This window comes from Panicum virgatum, chromosome 4K (genome assembly GCF_016808335.1).
Source record: "Panicum virgatum strain AP13 chromosome 4K, P.virgatum_v5, whole genome shotgun sequence".
Taxonomy (NCBI): Eukaryota; Viridiplantae; Streptophyta; class Magnoliopsida; order Poales; family Poaceae; genus Panicum; species Panicum virgatum.
The window spans coordinates 1,041,690-1,062,171 of NC_053139.1; the positions used below are offsets into that span (position 1 = coordinate 1,041,690).

The 20,482-nt window shown below is 47.8% G+C and overlaps 3 protein-coding genes and 1 non-coding gene across 6 annotated transcripts; 1 reads left to right on the top strand and 3 right to left on the bottom strand.

Annotated features, from left to right (window-relative positions):
- Positions 1-753: 753 nt before the first annotated feature.
- On the bottom strand, positions 754-5,961 carry LOC120702393 (disease resistance protein RGA2-like). 3 transcript variants are annotated; one of them, XM_039986182.1, is made up of 4 exons: positions 5,423-5,559; positions 1,879-5,315; positions 1,215-1,312; positions 754-1,085 (listed from the first exon to the last, which is right to left on the bottom strand). In XM_039986182.1, exons 1-3 carry the CDS (start codon positions 5,521-5,523, stop codon positions 1,251-1,253), a joined length of 3,600 nt encoding a protein of 1,199 aa, XP_039842116.1. In that variant the 5' UTR covers positions 5,524-5,559; the 3' UTR covers positions 754-1,085; positions 1,215-1,250. The 3 variants fall into 3 exon arrangements, with proteins under 3 accessions (XP_039842116.1, XP_039842115.1, XP_039842114.1); XM_039986181.1 differs by having other exon boundaries at positions 754-1,079; positions 1,879-5,961; XM_039986180.1 differs by having other exon boundaries at positions 1,879-5,960.
- A 1,158-nt stretch (positions 5,962-7,119) lies between these two features.
- LOC120702394 (ruBisCO large subunit-binding protein subunit beta, chloroplastic-like) lies at positions 7,120-11,852 on the bottom strand. The gene is made up of 14 exons (XM_039986183.1): positions 11,729-11,852; positions 10,652-10,810; positions 10,429-10,554; positions 9,948-10,085; positions 9,527-9,865; positions 9,194-9,428; positions 8,948-9,117; positions 8,779-8,856; positions 8,607-8,678; positions 8,338-8,442; positions 8,142-8,234; positions 7,955-8,047; positions 7,482-7,605; positions 7,120-7,383 (listed from the first exon to the last, which is right to left on the bottom strand). Exons 2-14 carry the CDS (start codon positions 10,802-10,804, stop codon positions 7,370-7,372), a joined length of 1,740 nt encoding a protein of 579 aa, XP_039842117.1. The 5' UTR covers positions 10,805-10,810; positions 11,729-11,852; the 3' UTR covers positions 7,120-7,369.
- A 2,050-nt stretch (positions 11,853-13,902) lies between these two features.
- On the bottom strand, positions 13,903-13,974 carry TRNAD-GUC. Its single transcript has one exon. It is a non-coding gene; the product is annotated as a tRNA-Asp (tRNA).
- A 2,346-nt stretch (positions 13,975-16,320) lies between these two features.
- Positions 16,321-17,874, top strand: LOC120704708 (pentatricopeptide repeat-containing protein At1g08070, chloroplastic-like). The gene has a single exon (XM_039989191.1). The coding sequence runs from the start codon at positions 16,321-16,323 to the stop codon at positions 17,872-17,874; it is 1,554 nt and encodes a 517-aa protein (XP_039845125.1).
- Positions 17,875-20,482: the final 2,608 nt, after the last annotated feature.

A 20,482-nucleotide genomic window follows, 5' to 3' on the forward strand; every position in this document is an offset into this window, starting at 1 on the left:
GGAGACAGAGCAGGACGTGACTACTAGTGCTCTGCTCCGGCGGTCACATCACATGGTCGGTGATTTCCATCGATTTCTCACCCCATAACACACTTGTAAACGCAAAAAAATCGTCACATCGAATATTTCGATACATATATATATATAGAGTACTAAATAAAATTTATTTATAAAATTTTTTGCATGGATGGACTGTAAATCGCGAGACGAATCTAATGAGCCTACTTAATCCATGATTTGCAACAGTGATGCTACAGTAACCATCCGCTAATTATTGATTAATCATGGATTAATTAGCATCATTAGATTCGTCTCGCGATTTACAACCCATCTGTACAAAAAAAATTTAAATTTATAAATAGACTTCATTTAGTACTTCAAATTCAAATTAGTAAGATTCGAATGCAACCTTCTTCATCTACCGTGGATGGAGACCCTCTTCTGCCGTGAATTGCGCTTCTTCAGACCAGTACAAATTCAGTGTTCAGCTTATGTGTAGCTATTTCGAGTTTTTCCTCTGCTTCTCTAGCTAGCCGATGTTCTGTATGAGCCTTTTAATAAGTTACCAAGCGAAAAACACTGTACAACTAAAATGTATGTAGCTCTCTTATCGTTTCTCAATGAAGCAAAAACAGACCCCATTGACTTGGAGACGAATGCTAATGTTGAATTAAGGAATCTCATTTAACAAAACAGTTGGATTTGAGACAGCATGTTGCAATAAAGAGCGCGCATGCATTTTTTTAGATAAAGGGTAGAAAGTAGAAACCATCCAGCTTCATTTACCATGGTGAGGTAAAACCAGGTCAATTATTAGAACCACAAACCAATGCAACTAACACGCCATTAACGGATGACCTGCATCTCCACTCGTACCACGTCCAGACACAAACATGCAAAGTGTCTTTAGTTTAGACTAATTAATGAAAACCAATCCTAAAAGTAGATAAACATCTCTTAGAAGCAAACAGCTGAAGAGACGAAGATTCGAGTAATCCGCACGCCGCAAGCAAATCATCATGCTGTTCTTCGTGTCGCTGTAATTGGGCTCATTGTCGGAGCCAATATATCCCTCTGAACTGTACCTTCAAAAAGGATTTGGGCCAACATTTGTCAAAAAATTATTTCGTAAATTGACCAACATAATGTCGATGCTGCAGTCGATAAAAGCAATGAAACGAATAACATATGCATGGAAAGCAAAAGGTTATTACCTAGATTTTAAGAGTGAAAAAATGCTTTAGCTCTGCTTATTGTCGTCCATAAAAGGTCTCTTCACTGCATTCTTTGCCGTACATGAAGTAATAACCACCTACAGATTTTTATTCATCCAACAGAACAAAATTATTATCATTCTGAAAGAAATTTAAAAAGTAGTCAACAGTGTTTAAAAGATTTGAATTAGTGGTAAACAATGCAAGTCTAGGAGATAGCTTATGAGGAGAAACTAACTCCACCTATTCCGAAACAGAAAAAAGAAGGAGAAAAGACAAAATTATGTGTAATCAAAGCTAAATTAAAGCACACGCATGCCTTTTCTATAACACCCAGGGATGCTACTAAGTTACCTTACAATAATGACTATAAAATTCCTGTAGCACTTACTTTGAAAATGGAGGCAACATGGATGCAACCAGAAAAAGGATAGAAAGACTAGAATACTTCTAAGAAACACAATAAACACAATAGATGATCTAAGAATAAACAGCAGAACACGATATAACAAGATGTTTAACCAAAAGTGCAGTCAAGCAATATGATTGGTAAATAGAACTTTGTAGAGGGACAAATTTCCTTGAATTGTCATAGAGCATATGAACATTGAAACAATTTGCACATAAGGAAACTGTTATGCAGATCATAAAGATGCATCAGTACCATGAAAAACGTGAGGACGGGACTGTACAATCTTGACGGCAGCTATGTGCACCTTGGGAATGTGGGTGATTTTCTTCCATTCAGCACTATTCTTTTCTCTAATATTTGTCTCCAACTCTGGACAGCAACCCATGATATCGAGTGACCGCAGGGTAGAGGGCAAGTCTACTAGTGATCGCAGTTTCTCAGCACCTGACAGGAGCAAGGAATTGAGAGCGGTCAGGTCTCGCATGCCCACTGGTAGAGACTCCAAGGAACTAGCACCCTGCACCCTCAGTGATTGAAGTTTTCTGTGGTTTTGGAAAAGCCATTGCTCAGGTAAGCTCTGCATTTGCCTTCCACCTCCAATTGTCAGCCCTTTGGTGTGGCAGAGACTCTTTAGAGGATCGATGTTCAATACAGATGGGATATCAACTTCAAGGTAGTCGACATGCAGGGAGCTGGCAGCTGGCACCACTACATTATCCTCTTGTATACTATCATCATCATCACCACCACCACCACCACCACCTTCAGCAGTAGCAACAGCAGGTGCCTGTGCTGTCATAGACAAGCTTAATTCAGTAAGCTTACTGCAACCGCTGATTTTCAGCGAAATGAGGGATCCAAGGGAGCCGAGCCCGCCAAACGATGTGAGATTATCACACCCGATTATCTCCATGAACTTCAGTGACTTTAGATTCTTCCACACGTCTGCAGAGGGAAGAGATTCCAGGCCTGGGCAGTTCTCTAATACCAATTCAGAAAGGTTGGCAAGGCCATGCAGTGACTCTATCAGTACAAGTTCAAGGTCACCACACTGTTTAACTACAAGTTTTTTAAGAGATGGTGGCAGGATCTTATTGCCAACATCGCTTGAGACGATCCTCAACCTTGGACAATTTCCGATATCAAGCTCTCTAAGCTCACTCATTTCTCTGAAAGACAGGGGTACAGACTCCAGGTTTTTGCAGTCGATGATGCGTAGGACATGGATACCTCCAATATACTGTGTTTGCGACAGAAGGCTTTCAACAAGCGAGGTCAAATATTCACATTCTTCAATACTGATAAATAGTAATTTAGATTGCTTGGTCTCAGTGCTCACACTGTGTAGCCTGCCTATCATTGGTAATTCAGTCAACCCAACCTTAAATATTTCTAAATGAACCAAGCTGGGTGGAAGGATTGGTAACTGTGTCAGTAGTTTGCAATATCTTACAATCAAAGTTCCAAGATTGGGAGGAAGGTATGAGTCAATACAACTAGTATTTGACAGCTGACCAATCTGTTGAAGGTTAGGAAGGCGCTCCAACCAAAGTTTCTTAAGATATTTTAGTCCTCCAAATGAAGGCAGGTGTTCCCAATACAAACATCTCGCCAATTCAAGTGAAATCAAGTTTATGACGTGCACATTCTCAATCCAAACAGGAAGTCTTTCACCACAATTACCAGAAATTTTCAAGTTTCTAATACTAGCATGTGGCTCAAGGTGGTCAAGAATCAAGTTATCTTTACTGCTTTCCACATTAGCACGCGCTGACCACCAGAGCGTCAAAGAGTTGAGATACTTCTTTTTATTTAACTCGGCATTATCAGCTTCTTCAGCACTCTCAACATTCTCAAGACCCAATACTTCTAGTTCAAGGAGATTCGTCAAGTTCTTTACAGCAGTAATGCTGTTAACTTTACTTCCTTGTACACGGTAGCTGTGCAGCTCCTGAAGAGAAGTTAGTCTTCCAATTGGAAACTCAGCACTTCTAAATGGCCCAAATTTTACATAGCGCAACTGATCAATGTTCCCTATATACCTTGCTTGTCTTGGTTGTTCCCCCCAATCATTCAGACAATCAATGAGCAGCAAATGATAAAGTTTGGCAAGTCCGCATATTCCCATGGACGATATCCTATGCAGATGTATATAACGAAGGTGCTTCAAATCAGCAAGTTTAGGAAGAAGGTAAGCATTCTCCAAATTCGATCGCAATAGACGCAAGGATTTTGAGTTCTCTATCACATTCTCAACTGTATGTAACATATCCTTGTTAATGGGACCTGGACCATCAATAATAATAGTGCGAAGATTCTTAAAATGCGTGATTTTCTTGACATCTTCTGTAGATAATTTGTCAATGGATGCAATACGTAGGTGACGAATGGTGCCCTCAACATCTTCTAACATGGTAGAATCAACTATTGCTGCACATTCACCTGATGACACATAGCTGGCCAATTCATGCACCAAGTCATGCATTACATAATACTCTTCTTTTATCTGACTATATTTAAGTACTTTGAATTTCATTTCAAAGAAGGATTTGCTAGTTAACTGAGACAAGATTAGCTCTCCAAAATCTTCAGGCCTTCTAAACTGTTTTCTAGCTTTTCCGGCTAGTGAGATCAATCCTGAACCCATCCACATTAGCACTAAATCTTTCTTTTTAAATTCATAGTCCTGCGGGAACAAGCTGCAATAACGAAAGCAAATCTGAAGCTCTGTTGGTAGGTGGCTGTAGCTTAATCGGAGGGCTTCCATAATACCATCTTCAGTTCCTTTGAAACGTTCCAGACCACCTTGCAGGAACCTATCCCAGTAACCAGGACTCATGATGCACTGTAAATGACCACTGACAACTTTGGTTACCAAGGGACACCCATCCAACTGCTCTGCAATTTGGTCACCAATTGGTATTAATTCTTCATAGTTTTGCGGATTCAGACCAGAAAAGACATGATGGTTGAAGAGTTTAACATTTTCAGCTTGTTGCAACCCTTCCAATTGAAGATACTCTCTTTCAACACCCATTGCATTCGCAGCCATATCTGCTACTGATCTCATTCTAGTTGTTATCAAAATTTTGCTCCCCGTAATACCTTTCCTCAAAGGAGCAAATACCTTCTCCCATTCATCTTTTTTCTTATCTTCCCAAACATCATCTAAAATAAGGAGAAATTTACCATACATAAGCTGCTGCTTGATATTCCGCTGGACCGCATCAAAATCATCTGCACTAGGTCTTGCCCCAGTAAGAGACTCGAATATTTTTCTTGTAATAAGTGTTACATCAAATCTCGTCGACACGCATACCCATATGACCCTGAAACTCATAACATCATCTTGTTGACAAATGTGTTGAGCTAAAGTGGTCTTCCCCATGCCACCATGACCAACTATTGAAAGAATAGGAATATGGTTACTACTCATCACAATTTCAGAATCTTCATCTGATGTCTTGGCTAACCACTGAAGTATCCTTTCCTTCTCCGTTTCTCGCCCAACGAAGTAAGGTTCAGATAATGTTGAACCTGTAACACGGTCGTTGACGTTCATCCAGTCCACCTGCATCTGACTTCCAGAAGGAATGCCCATGAGATGTTCAGAGACGTTGAGAATAGGCAGAATGTCTGTAGCAACCTTGTCTAAACTCTCCATAGCTTTCCTCAGCCTCTTGAGCGTGCTGCGGCGAGTAAATTGCTTTGCAGTCTTATCCAAAATGCTAATATTTTTAACGGATCTGACTACTTTATGCTTCATCTTTGAAAAAGAGGAGCCCCAGTCACTAACCTTGTGATCATTTGCCTTCTCGCTGCGCTCGTAGTACTCAAGCTCGTCGATCGCGTCCTCGGCCTCCTCGACTGCATCCCTGAAGTCCCACAGCCATGCATCAAGATCGGTGCTCTTTTCCCTGATGTTTTCGGTGTCCACTACCTTGAGCACAGCCTTGACCTTGTTCATCGACTTCAGTACCCTGTTCTTGACGTCTTCCAAACCTTCAACCTTGCAATACTCAGTCAGGCAGGTGAAAGCCTTGTTGAGCCAGAAGGATATGGTTGCAGTTGCGACCGACTTCCCGGTGAACGCGAGTGCTGCGGCAGCAGCCATGGATTTATGTGTGTATCAGAGTGAAAGAAATCTTGTGGATATCAGAGCATTTGGAGATGCATATGAGAGTAGCAGGGAGAAAGAAATCTTGTGGATATCAGAGCATTTGTAGACGCATATGAGAACTTTGCTTCTTCAGAAAGAACAGCGCAGAGATAAGACTTGACCTCCATTCGAAATTCTTAGGGATACTCTGTTGGCATACACAGACACAATACCCCCTACTTGCCTCATTGCCTGGCATCATTGTACTACTACTACTACATTGTCACTGAGACACAGATGCACCAGGGGACAAAATATGATACAGCTAATAACAGGGTGCACTGTTTGGGTACTTGGAGCAATGATATGCTGAGTCGGTCGGTCAGTCTGCAACTTGCTTAGAAGTAGTTCACATGATGGAGACTGAACTGGATGCAGAATTTTCCGTGAAACTTCACTGCAGACTTTCTCGCAAGAAAAATCAGACCTATCAGCATCCCTATCAATGCATCCAGACGTAGACAGCACAGCCCAGTTTGAAATTAACAATAGCTACTTGTTTTACTCTACTGTCGAGCCTTGTGACTGATAATTCGTGAGTGTCTGCAAGACTGCAACTTCTAAATAATTTGAATACTAACTTCGAATTTAGCACGCAAATTTCAGGTATGAACAATGGTAGTCAAACTTTCATGTAGTGACATTGTTTGAAGCTACACTTACTAGCACCACAGTTGTATAAGAGCATCTCTAGTACTGATTCAAACCGAACTGCACCGGAACTACTCGCGCTTCGCATGTGTATCTATGGATGCACTATGCATGTGTATCGTTTCAAAAAAACATAAAACATTCTACTTTTTTAGGGTCTTTTCATGATTTCACGTGAAGGTGATGATCATCATAGAAGGGTTAACGTGAAGGAGATAGCACTCTCTTCATCTTCATACTTTCTGCTCCTTTATTTTTGGAATATATAGGTATTTAAAGACCCATCAACCGTCTGTTAAACCACTGGTGTCGGTTTAACCGGTCTATAGACCTGCTTCACTGCTGCTGCATTTGGATTCTTCTCGCACACACCACTTCAGCGAAAAGACCATTCAAATCAACGCAGTAGGTTGGAAGGTTTGGATTTCTACTTGTCTGAATTCATCTTCTGAAATCCACGATCCCACAATCAAGTTTAGGTGGTGTCTATCGAGCTATCAAAAATTTACGTGTTTGAACTTTGAAGCTGTCAAAGGATTTACGTCTAGGTTTGCGTTTGTCAAGTTTCAGGAAATTATGTTACACTGCATAAGACGGCACCAGCTTCCAAATGCTCGACCACGGTTGAGTTGCTCACATATCGGAGCAGAATGCGAGCGGTGCTGTGCAAAGAGAACAGACGATTAAAGCTGGAGCCAATTCCACCAGTTTCAAAATCTCAGCAATTTCTGCTTAACCTGACTGCTGTTCAGTTCCAGTTACATCGCAAATTTTGGACTACGGTTCCTCTGCTTATTTCGCCTTTCAGCGGTACAACTAATTCACTTTTTATCTCAAAAAACTACCTCGACCAACCTCTCCAAGACTCGCCTACCAAAAAAAATATGGTGATCACCTTCTTCCCAGGGGCAACCGTGTCTTGGCCGTCACTCATCAGTACCCATAGCCTGGTCGTGACAAGAGTAGCAGCATGTAATTAGCAAAACATGTCTTTGAGGCGTACACTACAAACGTTCACCGCGAGATGCGGGGTATCGTCATTTACCAGAGTTGTCCATGGGGTTAGTGAGGGGAGCAGGCTCAGGCTCCTTGATCTCGACAACCACGACGTCCGACATGAGGAAGGTCTTGGCCACCGATGCAGCGTGCTCCAAGCAGCACCTCACCACCTAAACAGTTCATCACGGTTTTGAGATGTTCGGCTCTGGGGAAAATAGAAGGTTGGGAAAAGATACGCAATAATCGTAGTGTCAACCACGGGCAAGGACTGCAATGTTCATTCCTCCCTGCTATTGCTGTTGCTTTAGCTTTGGCAGTTCACCAAGTTCTTTTCTATATCTAATTGAGTTCAACTAAAGAACTATCTCTACACATGATAAATTAGGTTGGCTTACCCATTTCACCTAGATCTAGCTCAACATTACTCAATGGTAGGGTACAAGCTTTGAATGTCTTAAGTTGCAGGAACAACTATCCAGTACTCGAGCAAAAGGATAGCAAAGCAACAGGGCCACAAACCTTGGTGGGGTCAATGATACCAGCAGCCATCAAGTCCTCGTACTGTCCGGTAGCGGCATTGTAACCATACTTGAAATTATCGTTAGAAAGAACCTGGTGCAAAAGGCATTTCCATATGCTTCAGAATTTTACATCTAAGCCCTGAAATGCAGAACATATCATGAGCTTTTGAGTAAACTCCCTGTACCTTTTCAGTGACAACGCTTCCATTAACACCAGCATTTTTAGCAATCAATTTGAGTGGGTAGCTCAGAGCCCTCCTCACAATTTCAGCTCCAACCTACAAATGTTGACAGTTCAGCGCATCACTTCAGATTGCCCAATGGTGCAGGTACAAGACTTTTGTTTAAAATGAATGAAGTCATTACTGATTTCATTCTCACCTTCTGCTCATCATTCTCCAGTGTGTCCTTGATGGCATCAACTTTAGCGGCAAGCCGCAAGAGAGTGCACCCTCCACCAACAACAATACCTTCCTCAACAGCAGCCTGTGGAGATAAAGAAGCCATTTTAGTGATATAAGTGACCAGAAGAAAAAAACAGCAGAACATATAGAATGCTTCAGGAAGCACTATAATGCAAAATTCTTGTTCCTTATGAAGCAAATAAGAATCTGGCAGCACAAAATGGTTAATTACTCGGACAGACTGACCTTAGTTGCGTTTAGGGCATCCTCAACTCTCAACTTCTTCTCTTTTAGTTCAGTTTCTGTTTGTGCCCCCACCTGTCGAGCAACACCAAACATGAATTACAGTTACCTACCATCCTTGCAACATTGAACCGATGAAATTCATTATCCATGTACTTTAAGTCTTTAACTATACCTGAATGACAGCAACACCACCAGCAAGCTTTGCTATCCTCTCATTGAGTTTTTCCTTTTCATATTCTTGATCTGCTGCCTGAAAATTAGGTCAATAAAAACATTGTTTCAGACTTTCACGTGAACAGTGATACTAAGTCAAGTCAACAAGATGCGGTAAAAGGTCAGACCTCAATGAGATTTTTAATTTGTGCAACCCTCTTAGTAACTTCTTCCTGTGTGCTGCCGTCACCTACTATTGTTGTTGCCTCTTTGGTAAGGACGACCTTTGCAGCTGTTCCAAGGACTGATTTATCCGCCTTGTCAAGTGAGAGCCCGACTTCATCTCTGATTACAGTTCCTGCAGAAATAGAGAATGCTTATAAATAAGAATCATACATGAGCATAAGAATGCTCCGAAGGGAAGTTCAGCTGACCTCCAGTAAGGATGGCAATATCATCCAAGTACTGGGTCTTGCGCTCTCCAAAACCAGGGGCTTTGATAGCAGCAATCTTCAATGATCCTCTAAGCTTGTTGACAACAAGGGTAGCAAGAGCCTCCTGCTCAATATCCTCAGCAATTATCAGGATTGGGTATCCACCTCTGATGGCTTCCTCCAAAACGTTGATAAGATCCCTTGCGTTGGTGATCTTTTTGTCCACCAAAAGCAGCTGAACAATGTAGATAAAAATAAAGTAGCATCAGTAATCTGAAATTGTCATACAATGAACAGCAAAAAATAAAATTGATAGCTTAAACTCCATGCTACCTTGCAGTTCTCATACTCGGCGGTCATTTTCTCACTGTCAGTTACGAAGTAAGGAGAGATGTAACCACGCTCAAATTGCATTCCCTCCACAACATATAGAAAGTTCTCAGAACTTCTCCCCTCTTCAAGGGTAACCACACCCTTCCGACCAACCTTGTTCATGGCCTCTGCTATCATGTTTCCAATTTCATAGTTGTTGCCAGCACTTACTGCTGCAACATCTGCAAGCTCGCTGTCTTCAACTTCCTTTGAAAGCTTTCGTAGTTCCTCAACTAGTGCTTTCGCTGTTTTCTCAATACCACGGGTAATCTGAACAGGATTAGCACCAGCTGCCACAACCTGTACAAGAGAGTGCTTAGCTTACAAAATAGTATTTCATCATTTAATTGTACAGGTAGCAAAAATTCCAGCTATGGCATACCTTAACACCCTCAGCTATCAGCCCCTGAGCAAGGACCACAGAAGTAGTTGTCCCATCTCCAGCTAGATCATTGGTCTTAGCTGCAGCTTGCCTAACCAATTTAGCTCCAATGTTTTCAACCGGATCCTCCAGCTCAACCTGCAGTATAGCAACTAGTATTATAAAACTCTGCGTGGACTTTAAATTTATGCCACAAATTGCATGACAATCCAGAAGCCTTCAGAACAGACTCATTCATTACAAATTCAACAATTTGCAATATTCTTTTTGATAAAAAAAGGGTGCATTATCAATGAGGTACAAACAACAGCTAACAAGTTTATGCTTGTGTTCATCTTGTAAAATCCAGATATTAAAACTTTGTCGCGGCAGTGAAAACAATGTATATACAGGGGTACACAATTCACCAGCTAGCAAGCAAATTCAAAGTACAATGCTGATCACTGTAATCCTTTGAAATGAGATAACATTTGCACTGTACCTCTCTTGCAACTGTAACACCATCGTTAACAATCTTAGGAGACCCATACTTGCTCTCCAGAACCACATTCCTTCCCTTTGGTCCCAGTGTAACTCCAACTAGGTCTGCAAGCTTGTTAACTCCAGTCTGAAATACAGAAAAAAACTAATTAATGTCTAGTTAAGACACAACAGTACATTGTCATTCAAAAAAAAAAAGAATGTCCGAGAATGGTGAAGCTCACCTGGAGCTTCTTGATAGCTGAGCCATCCTTGTTGAAGTACAGCTCCTTAGCTGCTTTTACTCTGAAGTTAGCCCTCCTCTGAAGGCGCACATTCTTACCTGTTGGAGTAGCCATAAGGCCAACCGTAGAAGTGGCACCGAATGTTGAAGCCATATCTGCCTGTGCAGCAGGAGTTACATTAGCATGACAAAACAATTGAAGCAAACCATAATCTACAATAACTAACAAAAGGAAATTTAAACTGGGTAGCAGAAAACATCATCCTTTACTACATGCATTGAGGCACCGATACCAAAGTGTAATCAAAACCAATTTGCATGGCCTTCAAAATTCTGGTGACATTCAACCATTCCAGCAATTTCGCAACTTCTAATGGTCACCAACATACATAGCATTTCTGGCACTTTCCGCTACCCAAATGGCAATTGCACAAAGCATATGCATCCATCTTGCTTTGGCAGTTGACCAAGGATATCATAAACCCAACAAAGACAATCGCAACCGAAAGCAAAAGCAAAAGCAAAAGCATGCCACCTACAGATAGCATAGCATGCCCCCAACCTTTTGGCATGCAGTGAGAGACAAGTGAAATAGGTAAATCCCAAACCAACCTATAACAGTCAATTCATTTACGGCTGAGGCCAAAATGGTTAGAGAAAAGCAACTGTGCATGCCCCAGCCATGAACCAAGAGGCCTTTAGGTACCCTACCTCAAGAGTTTTATACTAATGTGGCAATTCGACTGAGCTAACTACACCTCAAGCACAAAACCCTGCGAGATTCATGAGGCCAACCACCCACAACATTCGGGCGAAACTAGCCCTACATGACAAAATACATCCACAAAACGTCCAAAACCCACGCGCCATCAACCTACGCGGACGAACTGGAGCCATCTCGCATCCAACCCACCTACGAATTCGAGCGAAACACGGCACAGGCAAACCAGTTCGCCTAATCCTCGAACCACGGGTCGAATTGCTGAAGCTAAAACTCGCCGCCCGACTGGGGGAGAGCGCGGGGGAACCTCGAATTCAGGGCGGAACAGGAGGGCAGGAGCTCGGATTAGAGATTCACCTCGCGGATTGGAGTCGTAGGGCGGCGGGGGCGGAGAGGATAAGGCTGGCGGCCTCGGGGGGGGTTGGGTCGCTGCGCTGCGTGTGAGGAGGGGTTTGGGGGCGGGGTAGAGGGGAAGGGATGAGGTATTAAATACACGCCAGGGTTTAGCAATAGGCTACACGTTCGCGCATACACCCCTGTGATTATGGCTATTTGTTAAACCACCACGCTACAATGTTTTTAGTTCTCTGAAACACGTTTAAGTTTTAACTAGTTGTAGATACCGGGATCACCATGGAAAGCATTAACAAATGTTATAAAAATACCATAGTAGAACTAGTTTGGTATAGGTTTATACTATGGTATTTGTCTAAGCCAATGAAAGATTATGTTCCAAGTAGCTAGATCTCAAAAAAAATGATGAAATGCCCCTAGACTTGTTTGAGTCTCACAAAAATTTTGATCATCGAACTTTGAGTTTTTAAAACTAAATATGATGAAATGCCTCTAGACTTTATCCGACACTCATGAAAATTTTGATTGTCGAACTTTTAAGTAATGCCGGCCAAGCATCATGGCTAATATGATAATTTTACTCGTGGTGCATAAATTAGATCTACCTCTGCTTTATCTTTTCGACATGTAACGAAGAACATGACACCAGCCAAGAATGTTTCAAGCCAGCATGAAAAGTAACTTTATCAAAAAAACACTAGGAATCCCTAAAACTACTGCAACTAGTAGAATTAATATTGCTCATGTAACGACGGAACAAAGTGGTGAACAGCCCCCCCCCCCCCCCCCAAAAACGGTGAAATTTTTTAACCCCTATCTATATTCTAAAGACCAACACACAAGTTATCAATGCAACTATGCATGTGATACTCATCTAGCTAGGCAGCTAGCTAGCTAAATACTCCATCTGTCCCTAAATAAGAGTCGCTTTTGGTTTTTGTGCCATAAATTTGACTAGATTTGTAGAAAATACGTGCAACATTTAAACCTCCAAATAAATTTTATAAAAAAACTAGATTCAAATATCTATCTAATGATATTTAATTTGTACAATAAATATTAATATATTTTTTTATATATTTGGTTAAAGTTGTTTCTCGGAAAGCGAAAACGACAGTTATTTAGGGACGGAGGGAGTACTAATCAAATCCAATGAAGACTGACATTATAGGCCACAGAGGGCTTGAAAACTGCTCGGGGCTCATGTGCATGATAGCTTCTGCGTTGATTCTTGCAGGTTGCAGCAGGAAATGTTGCGAGCCAGCACACCCAGCATAGGGCAGCACCGGAGCATGCCATGTAGTCATGCAAATTTAGCCCTTGGAAAGCAGGCAACGCACATGCATTTGATTCACCCATATATAGGCCACTAGGCACAGTGATCAATTGTTATTCTCAAATGCCAATGATTATTTTTCTTTATCTTAAATGAAAAAAAGTGTCGGCTATTATTTTAGGAAAAAAAAAAGAGATTGCAAATTTGCAATACATTAGCAGATGGCTTGTATGCTACCAAGTCATATAAAGTGCAAATAGATTATATGCGAAGTATTTTGCCTATCTAAAATATTGGTGACACATAAATTTTTCTCACGTATAGTATAAGATTATCCCTGTCGGCCCCCTCTTAATCATTCCTGGTTCCGCCACTCATCTAATAGTGACACGGACAATAATCCATTTTTATGAAGCAAAGTAGATAGTGACAGAAAACTACAGGCAGTAAGTATTGCAACTAGAACCACCAATAGAAAGCTGGAGGTAAAACATGGTACATGGGACGCGATTGCAACTGAAAAGGAAAAAAAAAACTCACGGTGATGAGTTAGCAAGATCCCAATAGAAACTTTATGCAAAATCAGATAATCCCAGGGGTGCAGATGGCCAAACTGTGGCTAGGTCACTGGGTGGGCAGGACCAGCGCCAGCCATCGGATACGGCCGATCCTGAGCGCACCCTCGACCGTTGTGGAAGTGTCCAGAAGGAACCAAGCGAACACGGTGCGCGTTTTTTTCTTTTTTCTTTTTTGGTCGTCGTGGGCGCTGAGCCCTCTTTGTCGTGGGCGCGAAAAGAAAATCCCACCCACTCTGGGCTTGATTACGGGCCTGCTGGGCTCAGACGAGAAGCAATTTCAGGTAGGTCCGTTGTTTGTGCATTGGCCTGAAGAAAAAAAAGTACGCCGTTGCCGGGGATCGAACCCGGGTCGCCCGCGTGACAGGCGGGAATACTCACCACTATACTACAACGACTTCGCGATGATATCCGTACAGTAGCACATCCTATTAACTAAAATCTTGAAACGTAGGTACACCCCTATCTGCTAACCTTCGATACAAGGTCTGTGCTTGTTCTGGCTTCCTTTACTTTTCTTGCTTGTTCTTTTCATGCTAGTGTAGAATATTATGTCATCACAGCTCGCCTTTCTTCAAGGTCAGGCGGAGTTGTTTGGTGCGGTCTTCACCAGCGATTCATGTGGCCAACTACATGATTGGCGCTGTCCATGGCGTCTGATATGTTTGAGAATAGCATGCTAGTCATTGATTTTTGTTATGATTTATTTTCGGAACTGAATAATGCAATTGTTTATTTATCCAACCCATTTCTTTACAAAGTTAATCAAGCACACCCTGAACATATTTACACATCTCTTTGCATTGATTCTACCTTTTTTTTTATAATACGTATCTGTATGTATTACTGGGTAAGGAAAATGTACAGATGGACATACGGTTACAGATACACACATAGGGGATACAGGGACAGCTGTCCTAGCCAAACAACACAAGGACCCTGAATAAAAGAAAATTTACAACGAGACCCTTGGATCCTTCGCGAACCACCAGCGGTCGAGCTCTTCGTCGCCAGTCGCCAGTCACCATCGAAGAAGTCGAGTGCCCCCATGAGCTGGAGGAGTCACATCGGCTTTTGTTGGAGTTGAAGTAGAAGAAGCCCTCGATGATCGCGCATCGACTGTAGCTATAGATGGCAACACGTAAAACTCATGCGGATATCAACTTCATAAACCCATACCCGAATGCCCAAATCCGCGCCCGTGCCCGTGTCCGCAACCCGCAACAGGTAGGAAACGGTGCTCGTACCCGCTATCCGCGGATACCCGCATACCCATGGGCACACACGTATACTCGCAAGTTTTAGAAAATCAAGCACACAAACACATATTAATAGCATGTAAATATTAATATACTAATAAATGCACCTCTATATCTGAACACTAATAAATTATAATCCAACAAGCAACATATCAACACTATTTATTTAAGGAAACAAATAAATCTTAGCAAATAAATGAACTAGTCTCATACATAATACATCACAAGAGTCATTATTTGTGGGTTTGCGGGTTTACGGATTCGGGTATCAATTTTTCAAACCCGTTAGAAGATATACGTTGGGTTTAGAGTTGTACCCGCGCCCGTGCCCGCGGACACAAATTCAAACCCGTATCCGCGCCTGTCGGGTTTGCTATCCGCGGGTACGCGGATATTTCGTACCCGTTGCCATCCCTAACTGGAGCCACGCACCAACGTCTCTAGCTCCTGGATCTTGGCTCGCCGTTGACGACTGCCCCCGCCGAGAGAAACATGAGCCAGATCCAACTAGCTACCATCCGCAACACCCACAGCACACCCCGCATCCTTGAAGAAAAGGGCAAGGAACAACATCACCTGAAGACGACGAAGTTCCAGCCTAGACTCCTGTACAAAAGCACCCAAACTCGCTGGCACCGGAGTAAAACACCGCCAGGCGAGGAGGAGTTGGAGCATTATTCCACGATGTCGCCGCCGCCGCCGCCGCCTCGCCGCCGCTGCCCGGACACACAAGCAGCAGAGGACCGCCGCCCCCTCGGCTAACTCTAGCTCCACCATCTACCGACAGCGAGCGACCTAGGAAAATAGAAATCTAGACTATACACATCTGCATGGCAATTCCTAGATCCACCTCCATCTCCCGTGCCGGTCTGGCCACCGGAGAGGAAGGGGATCGAAGGAATTGCCGCCGGAAACGGCGATTGCCTGTTTTTCGCCCTTCTTTCCTGTAGCAGCGAGAAAAGGGGGGTGGAGCAGACTGAAATTTTATTCTATCAGTTTTCGAGAGTGATTTAGGTTTATAAATTGACAGTGACCATCGAATGTTGAACAGCTCTTTGGCTGTTCGTTTAACAGCTCTTGACTTGGGCCTTGTTTAGTTCCAAAAAAAATTTCAAAATTTTCTGTCACATCGAATATTTAGACACATGCATGGAATATTAAATGCAGTTTAAAAAAATAACCAATTATACAGTTTAGTTGTAAATGATGAGATGAATCTTTTGAGTCTAATTAGTCTAAAATTGAACATTAATTACCAAATAAAAACGAAAGTACTACAGTAGCCAAATCCAAAAAATTTCACCAACTAAACACACCCGGAGAGTCCCAGCTTCGATCCAACGTTTCAAATGCCCTACAGGAATTGGCGCCTGCACATCCGCCCCCACACTTCAGCCTCTCTGTGCTTATCCAAAACTCCAAGCAGAGGCCACGGCGCGGCGCGCGGCACCACAGTGCAAGTGTGCAGCTCACTCACCTGTGGCCATGGCGCCCTATCCTTTCCAGCACAAGCCACTCCATCTCCCGCACAGCACCAAGCCAGCAACTCCAATTCACGACCGTCTTGGGCATGGAGATCCGAGGGCCGACGCTGTGTCGGCGTCGCTCCGGCAAGGCGCCCCGACCGACGCCCGCGGCCTCCGGGTGTTCATCAAGGCAGTCTCCGCGTCCTCCTCCTCCGCCTCCGCGGCGGCGGTGCACGCCCACGCCGCCAAGCTGGGGCTGGAACGCGAGCGCACCGTCCGCAACAGCCTCATCGCGCTCTACCTCGCGCGCGGCGACCGCGCCGCCGCGGGGGCCCTGTTCCACGGGTTCCCGGACGGCCGGGACGTGGTTTCCTGGACGGCCATGGTGACCGGCCACGCGCGGCTGGGGTTCCCCGACGAGGCCGTTGCGCTGTTCCTCGAGATGGCGGACGGCGGCTGCGGCGTGGCCGTGGACGCGGTGGCGGCCGCCGCGGGGTTCGCGGCCTGCGCCGAGGTGAGGGACCTCGCGCTCGCCAGGGAGGCGCACCGGCGCGTCGCGGCCGCGGAGGTCGCCCTCGACGTCGTCGCGTGGAACGCGCTGGTGGACATGTACGCCAAGTGCGGCGACGTGGCGGCGGCGCACCGGTGGTTCAGGGCTATGCCGGCGAGCAAGACCGTCGTGTCATGGAACACGATGATCTCGGCGTTCGCCCGCACCGGCGAGCACGGCGAGGCGCTGGCCCTGTTCCGGGAGATGCAGCGCGCGGGGGTGCGCCCGGACGACGCGACGCTCGTCGCCGTCCTCGGCGCGTGCGCCCAGCTCGGCGCGCTCGACACCGGGCGGTGGGTGCACGCCTACATGCGCCGGCAGCTGGGGCGCCGCGAGGCCGACGGCGTCGTCGGCAACGCTCTGCTTGACATGTACGCCAAGTGCGGTGCGGTCGACCAAGCCGTCGCGGTGTTCGACGGCATGGCGCGGCGCGACGTGTACACGTACGCGTCCATGATCCTGGGGCTCGCGACGCACGGCCGCGCCGAGGACGCCCTGGCTCTGTTCGCGGCCATGCGGCGAGCCGGCGTGCGCCCGAACGCGGTGGCGCTCCTCGGCGTGCTCTCCGCGTGCTGCCACGCCGGCCGCGTCGAGGAGGGGCTCCGGCACCTGAGGGACATGGCGCGGTGCCACGGCGTGACGCCGGGCATCGAGCACTACGGCTGCGCCGTCGACATGCTCGGCCGCGCGGGGAGGCTGGACGAGGCGGAGGCGCTCGTGGCGGCGATGCCCGCGACGCCCGACGCGCTCGTCCGGGGCTCCCTCCTCGCGGCCTGCCGGGCGCGCGGCGACGTCGAGCGAGCCGAGCGGCTGATGCGTAGCATGAACGACGACGACGGCGACTCCGGGGACTACGTGCTCATGTCGAACATGTACGCCTCCAGGGGACGGCACGGCCGAGCGGTGCGGGTGAGGAAGAAGATGAGGAGGAGCAAGCTGACCAAGGAACCAGGGTGCAGCGCCATCGAGATCGACGGCGTCGTGCACGAGTTCCATGCGGTTCCGGCCAACTCCGTCACGTGATGCATTTCTTTTCTATCTATATATTAAAAAGCACGCTTTCAGCTTTCTCCCCTCCTTATTTCCCCTCCTTAATGGGCCACGTCAGCAAAAAAATTTACAGCGTGTGATGGTAAATCAATGGCTCATATTCACCTCACCCGTGCGCCATTGTAACAGTAAATATTTTTCGCTTCACTTTCACTTCCAGAGCTTTCCCATCTTCCTCTGTGTGCCTGCAACCTCCTCACAGGAATCAGATCCTCTGCAGTTGGGCTTCTTGACTTCACTCTGCAGTCACGCGATATCAGTCGTCAACCCGTGATCCTACGATGCTCCCGTGCTAGCGCACGCGCGGCTCTCCTAGCCGCTGGCTCTTTCTCGCGGCTCTCGTGGCCGACGGCTCGCTCTCCTCGGCAACTCACCCCCCGCCTCCTCCCTCGTCCCCTGCGCCGCGGGCTCGCGTCCCGGCGAGGCGCCGCCGTGGGAGTGCCCGATCCTCGCCGCCCAGCCTCCTCCCTCATAGGCCTTACCTGCTGAAGAGGATCAAGTGCAGTGGCAAGAGGGCAAGGGACGGCCCGCTGCTGTTCTGAAGGCGGCGGCGGCGGCCATTGCGGCAGCAGCGTGCCGAGGAGACCGGCGTCGCGGCGGCGACGACACGCCGGCGATGGCGGACGTGCGGTTCCTGGGGCTCGCGGCGGCGGCCTTCGCCGCGTCCTCACCTCGCCGTCTCCCGCCGCGCAGCCTGCGCAAGGGCGCGGCCGCAGCTTCTACTCTCCCTGCCGGCCGGACAACCGGATCCGCGCCCCGACCTCCTCCTCACGTGATTCCTCGCCATCTCTGTCCCCGTCCCCGTGCGCCCGCGGCCGCATGCCAGCCCACCTCCTCCTCCACGCGCCTCCGCGACGTTATGCCGTCCCCGCCCCCGGCGCGCCCTCTGCTCCGCGCCACCCGGATAGCCGGATCCGCACCCCGGTCTCCTCCTCTAAGCGCCTCCTCGCCGTCCCCATCCCCCGTGCGCCTGCGGCGCGGGGCCAGCTACTGCAGCTGCCGTCCCGGCGTACAGGCCAACTCCAACCACCACGGCTGCTCCCACATCATGGCGCTGCTGCTGGGCCGGCCGCCCTCTCCATTCGGGCTCGCTCGTCAGGTGCCCCCCACCGCCATGCCACCTCCTTCTGTCGACGCCGGCCACCGTCGAGATTCGTCGTCTCCGGTGAGTCTCCTTTTCGATTCATTGCCAACACCTTCCCCTCTCCCACCTCGGCCGCGCCTTGATCTAGTCAGGGGCCGCCAGACCCCCTGGGCCCGACCTCGACGCCTCTTCCTCCATCGCCGCCTCCACCAGCGTGCCCAACGACGCCCAAGTGCCGCCTCTAGATAATCAGTCGCTGGGCTGCCGCGGCCATGCTCGTCACAACATCCGCCTCACCTGGTATGGTGACTCGCTAGGCTGCTCGGCTTGTGCCGTCGCTCCTGAGTCTTCTCTAGTCATCCCCATAGCCTTATCCTTTCTTTCTTGGGTTTTTTGGATCCATACCATTACAATTTTCAAAGTTTGGAGAAACACCATTACTATTCGTCTATTTCGAAACATACCATTACAATTTTTCGTTTCTCGCAAAAATGACACGGAATACGTATGAAGACAACATGGGCCCAGCTGCATGTGTATATGAATACGTATATTGCATTGAAGACCCTCTCTCCTATCACTGACTCGCGGGCCCCACATGTCATCTTCTTCTTCATCCTTTCCTGCCGCCCTCCTCCTCCCATTTTCTCTCTCCTCCTTCCCTGCCGCCTCTGCATCTCCTCCTCCCTCCTCCGGCCACGCGCCGCCGCCAGCACGCCTTAGGGCTCGGCAGGGAGGACGAGCAGCAGGGCGGCGTGGCGCACAGGCTCCTCGGCACGGCGGAGCTGGCCTCCCTCCCTCCCCTGCTCCCTCCCCGGGCAGGAGCGCGGCGTGGCGAGTGGCCGGCCGGAGACGCGGTGCGGCGTGGCGCACGACCGCCTCCTCCCCTCCCCTGTCCTCCTCCCCTGCTACCTCTAGAGCGCCCCAGGGTGGCGCACGGCCCTCCGCGCCGGGGAGCTCGAGCAGGCCTCGCATCGGAGGATGGCGGCGAGCGCGTGGCGGCCGGCTCCCCTGCTCCTCCATCCCTTCCCGCTCGCCGGCGCTGCTCCTGCATCCCCCCTCGCGAGAGGCCCCTGCTCCCTCTGTCGGCGCGCCGGCCACGACCCTTGCCTTCTCCGCGCTCGCCGGCCGCCATCTTCCTCCCAGCACGCGCACAGCCTCCCTTCCCGGCACCGGCGCCTCCCTCCCGTGCTCCCTGTGCCCCATCCCCCTGCTCGTGGGCGGCACGGATGGCGCGTGAGGAAAGGACGAGGGCGCGAACGGCGGCGGACCGGTGGCGCGGGCAGCAGCAGCTCCGCCCCGCCGGTCCCGGGAGGGAGGAGCAGGGGCGGCGCGCGACTGGTCTGCCCCGCCACCCCCGTCGTCGTCCCCGGCCTCGCCCTGAGCCCCTATTCCGGCGTCGCGGCGTGTTCGCTCAGATCCGGCGTCGGGTGGAGAGCCGCCTCGAGCTCGACCTCGGCCGCGGGGAGGAGGAGGGCGGCAGGGAAGGAGGGAGGA

Bases quoted from the DNA above. Each gene is read 5' to 3' on its own strand.
- LOC120702393 (XM_039986181.1), bottom strand. From the start codon at position 5,740: ATGGCTGCTGCCGCAGCACTCGCGTTCACCGGGAAGTCGGTCGCAACT. The intron at 1,313-1,878 runs GTACTGATGCAT...AAAAATCTGTAG, and splicing joins CCGTCCTCACGTTTTTCATG to GTGGTTATTACTTCATGTAC.
- LOC120702394 (XM_039986183.1), bottom strand. From the start codon at position 10,804: ATGGCTTCAACATTCGGTGCCACTTCTACGGTTGGCCTTATGGCTACT. The intron at 9,429-9,526 runs GTAGCATGGAGT...TACATTGTTCAG, and splicing joins CCGAGTATGAGAACTGCAAG to CTGCTTTTGGTGGACAAAAA. The intron at 8,443-8,606 runs GTCAGTCTGTCC...TTATCTCCACAG, and splicing joins ATGCCCTAAACGCAACTAAG to GCTGCTGTTGAGGAAGGTAT.
- LOC120704708 (XM_039989191.1), top strand. From the start codon at position 16,321: ATGGCGCCCTATCCTTTCCAGCACAAGCCACTCCATCTCCCGCACAGC.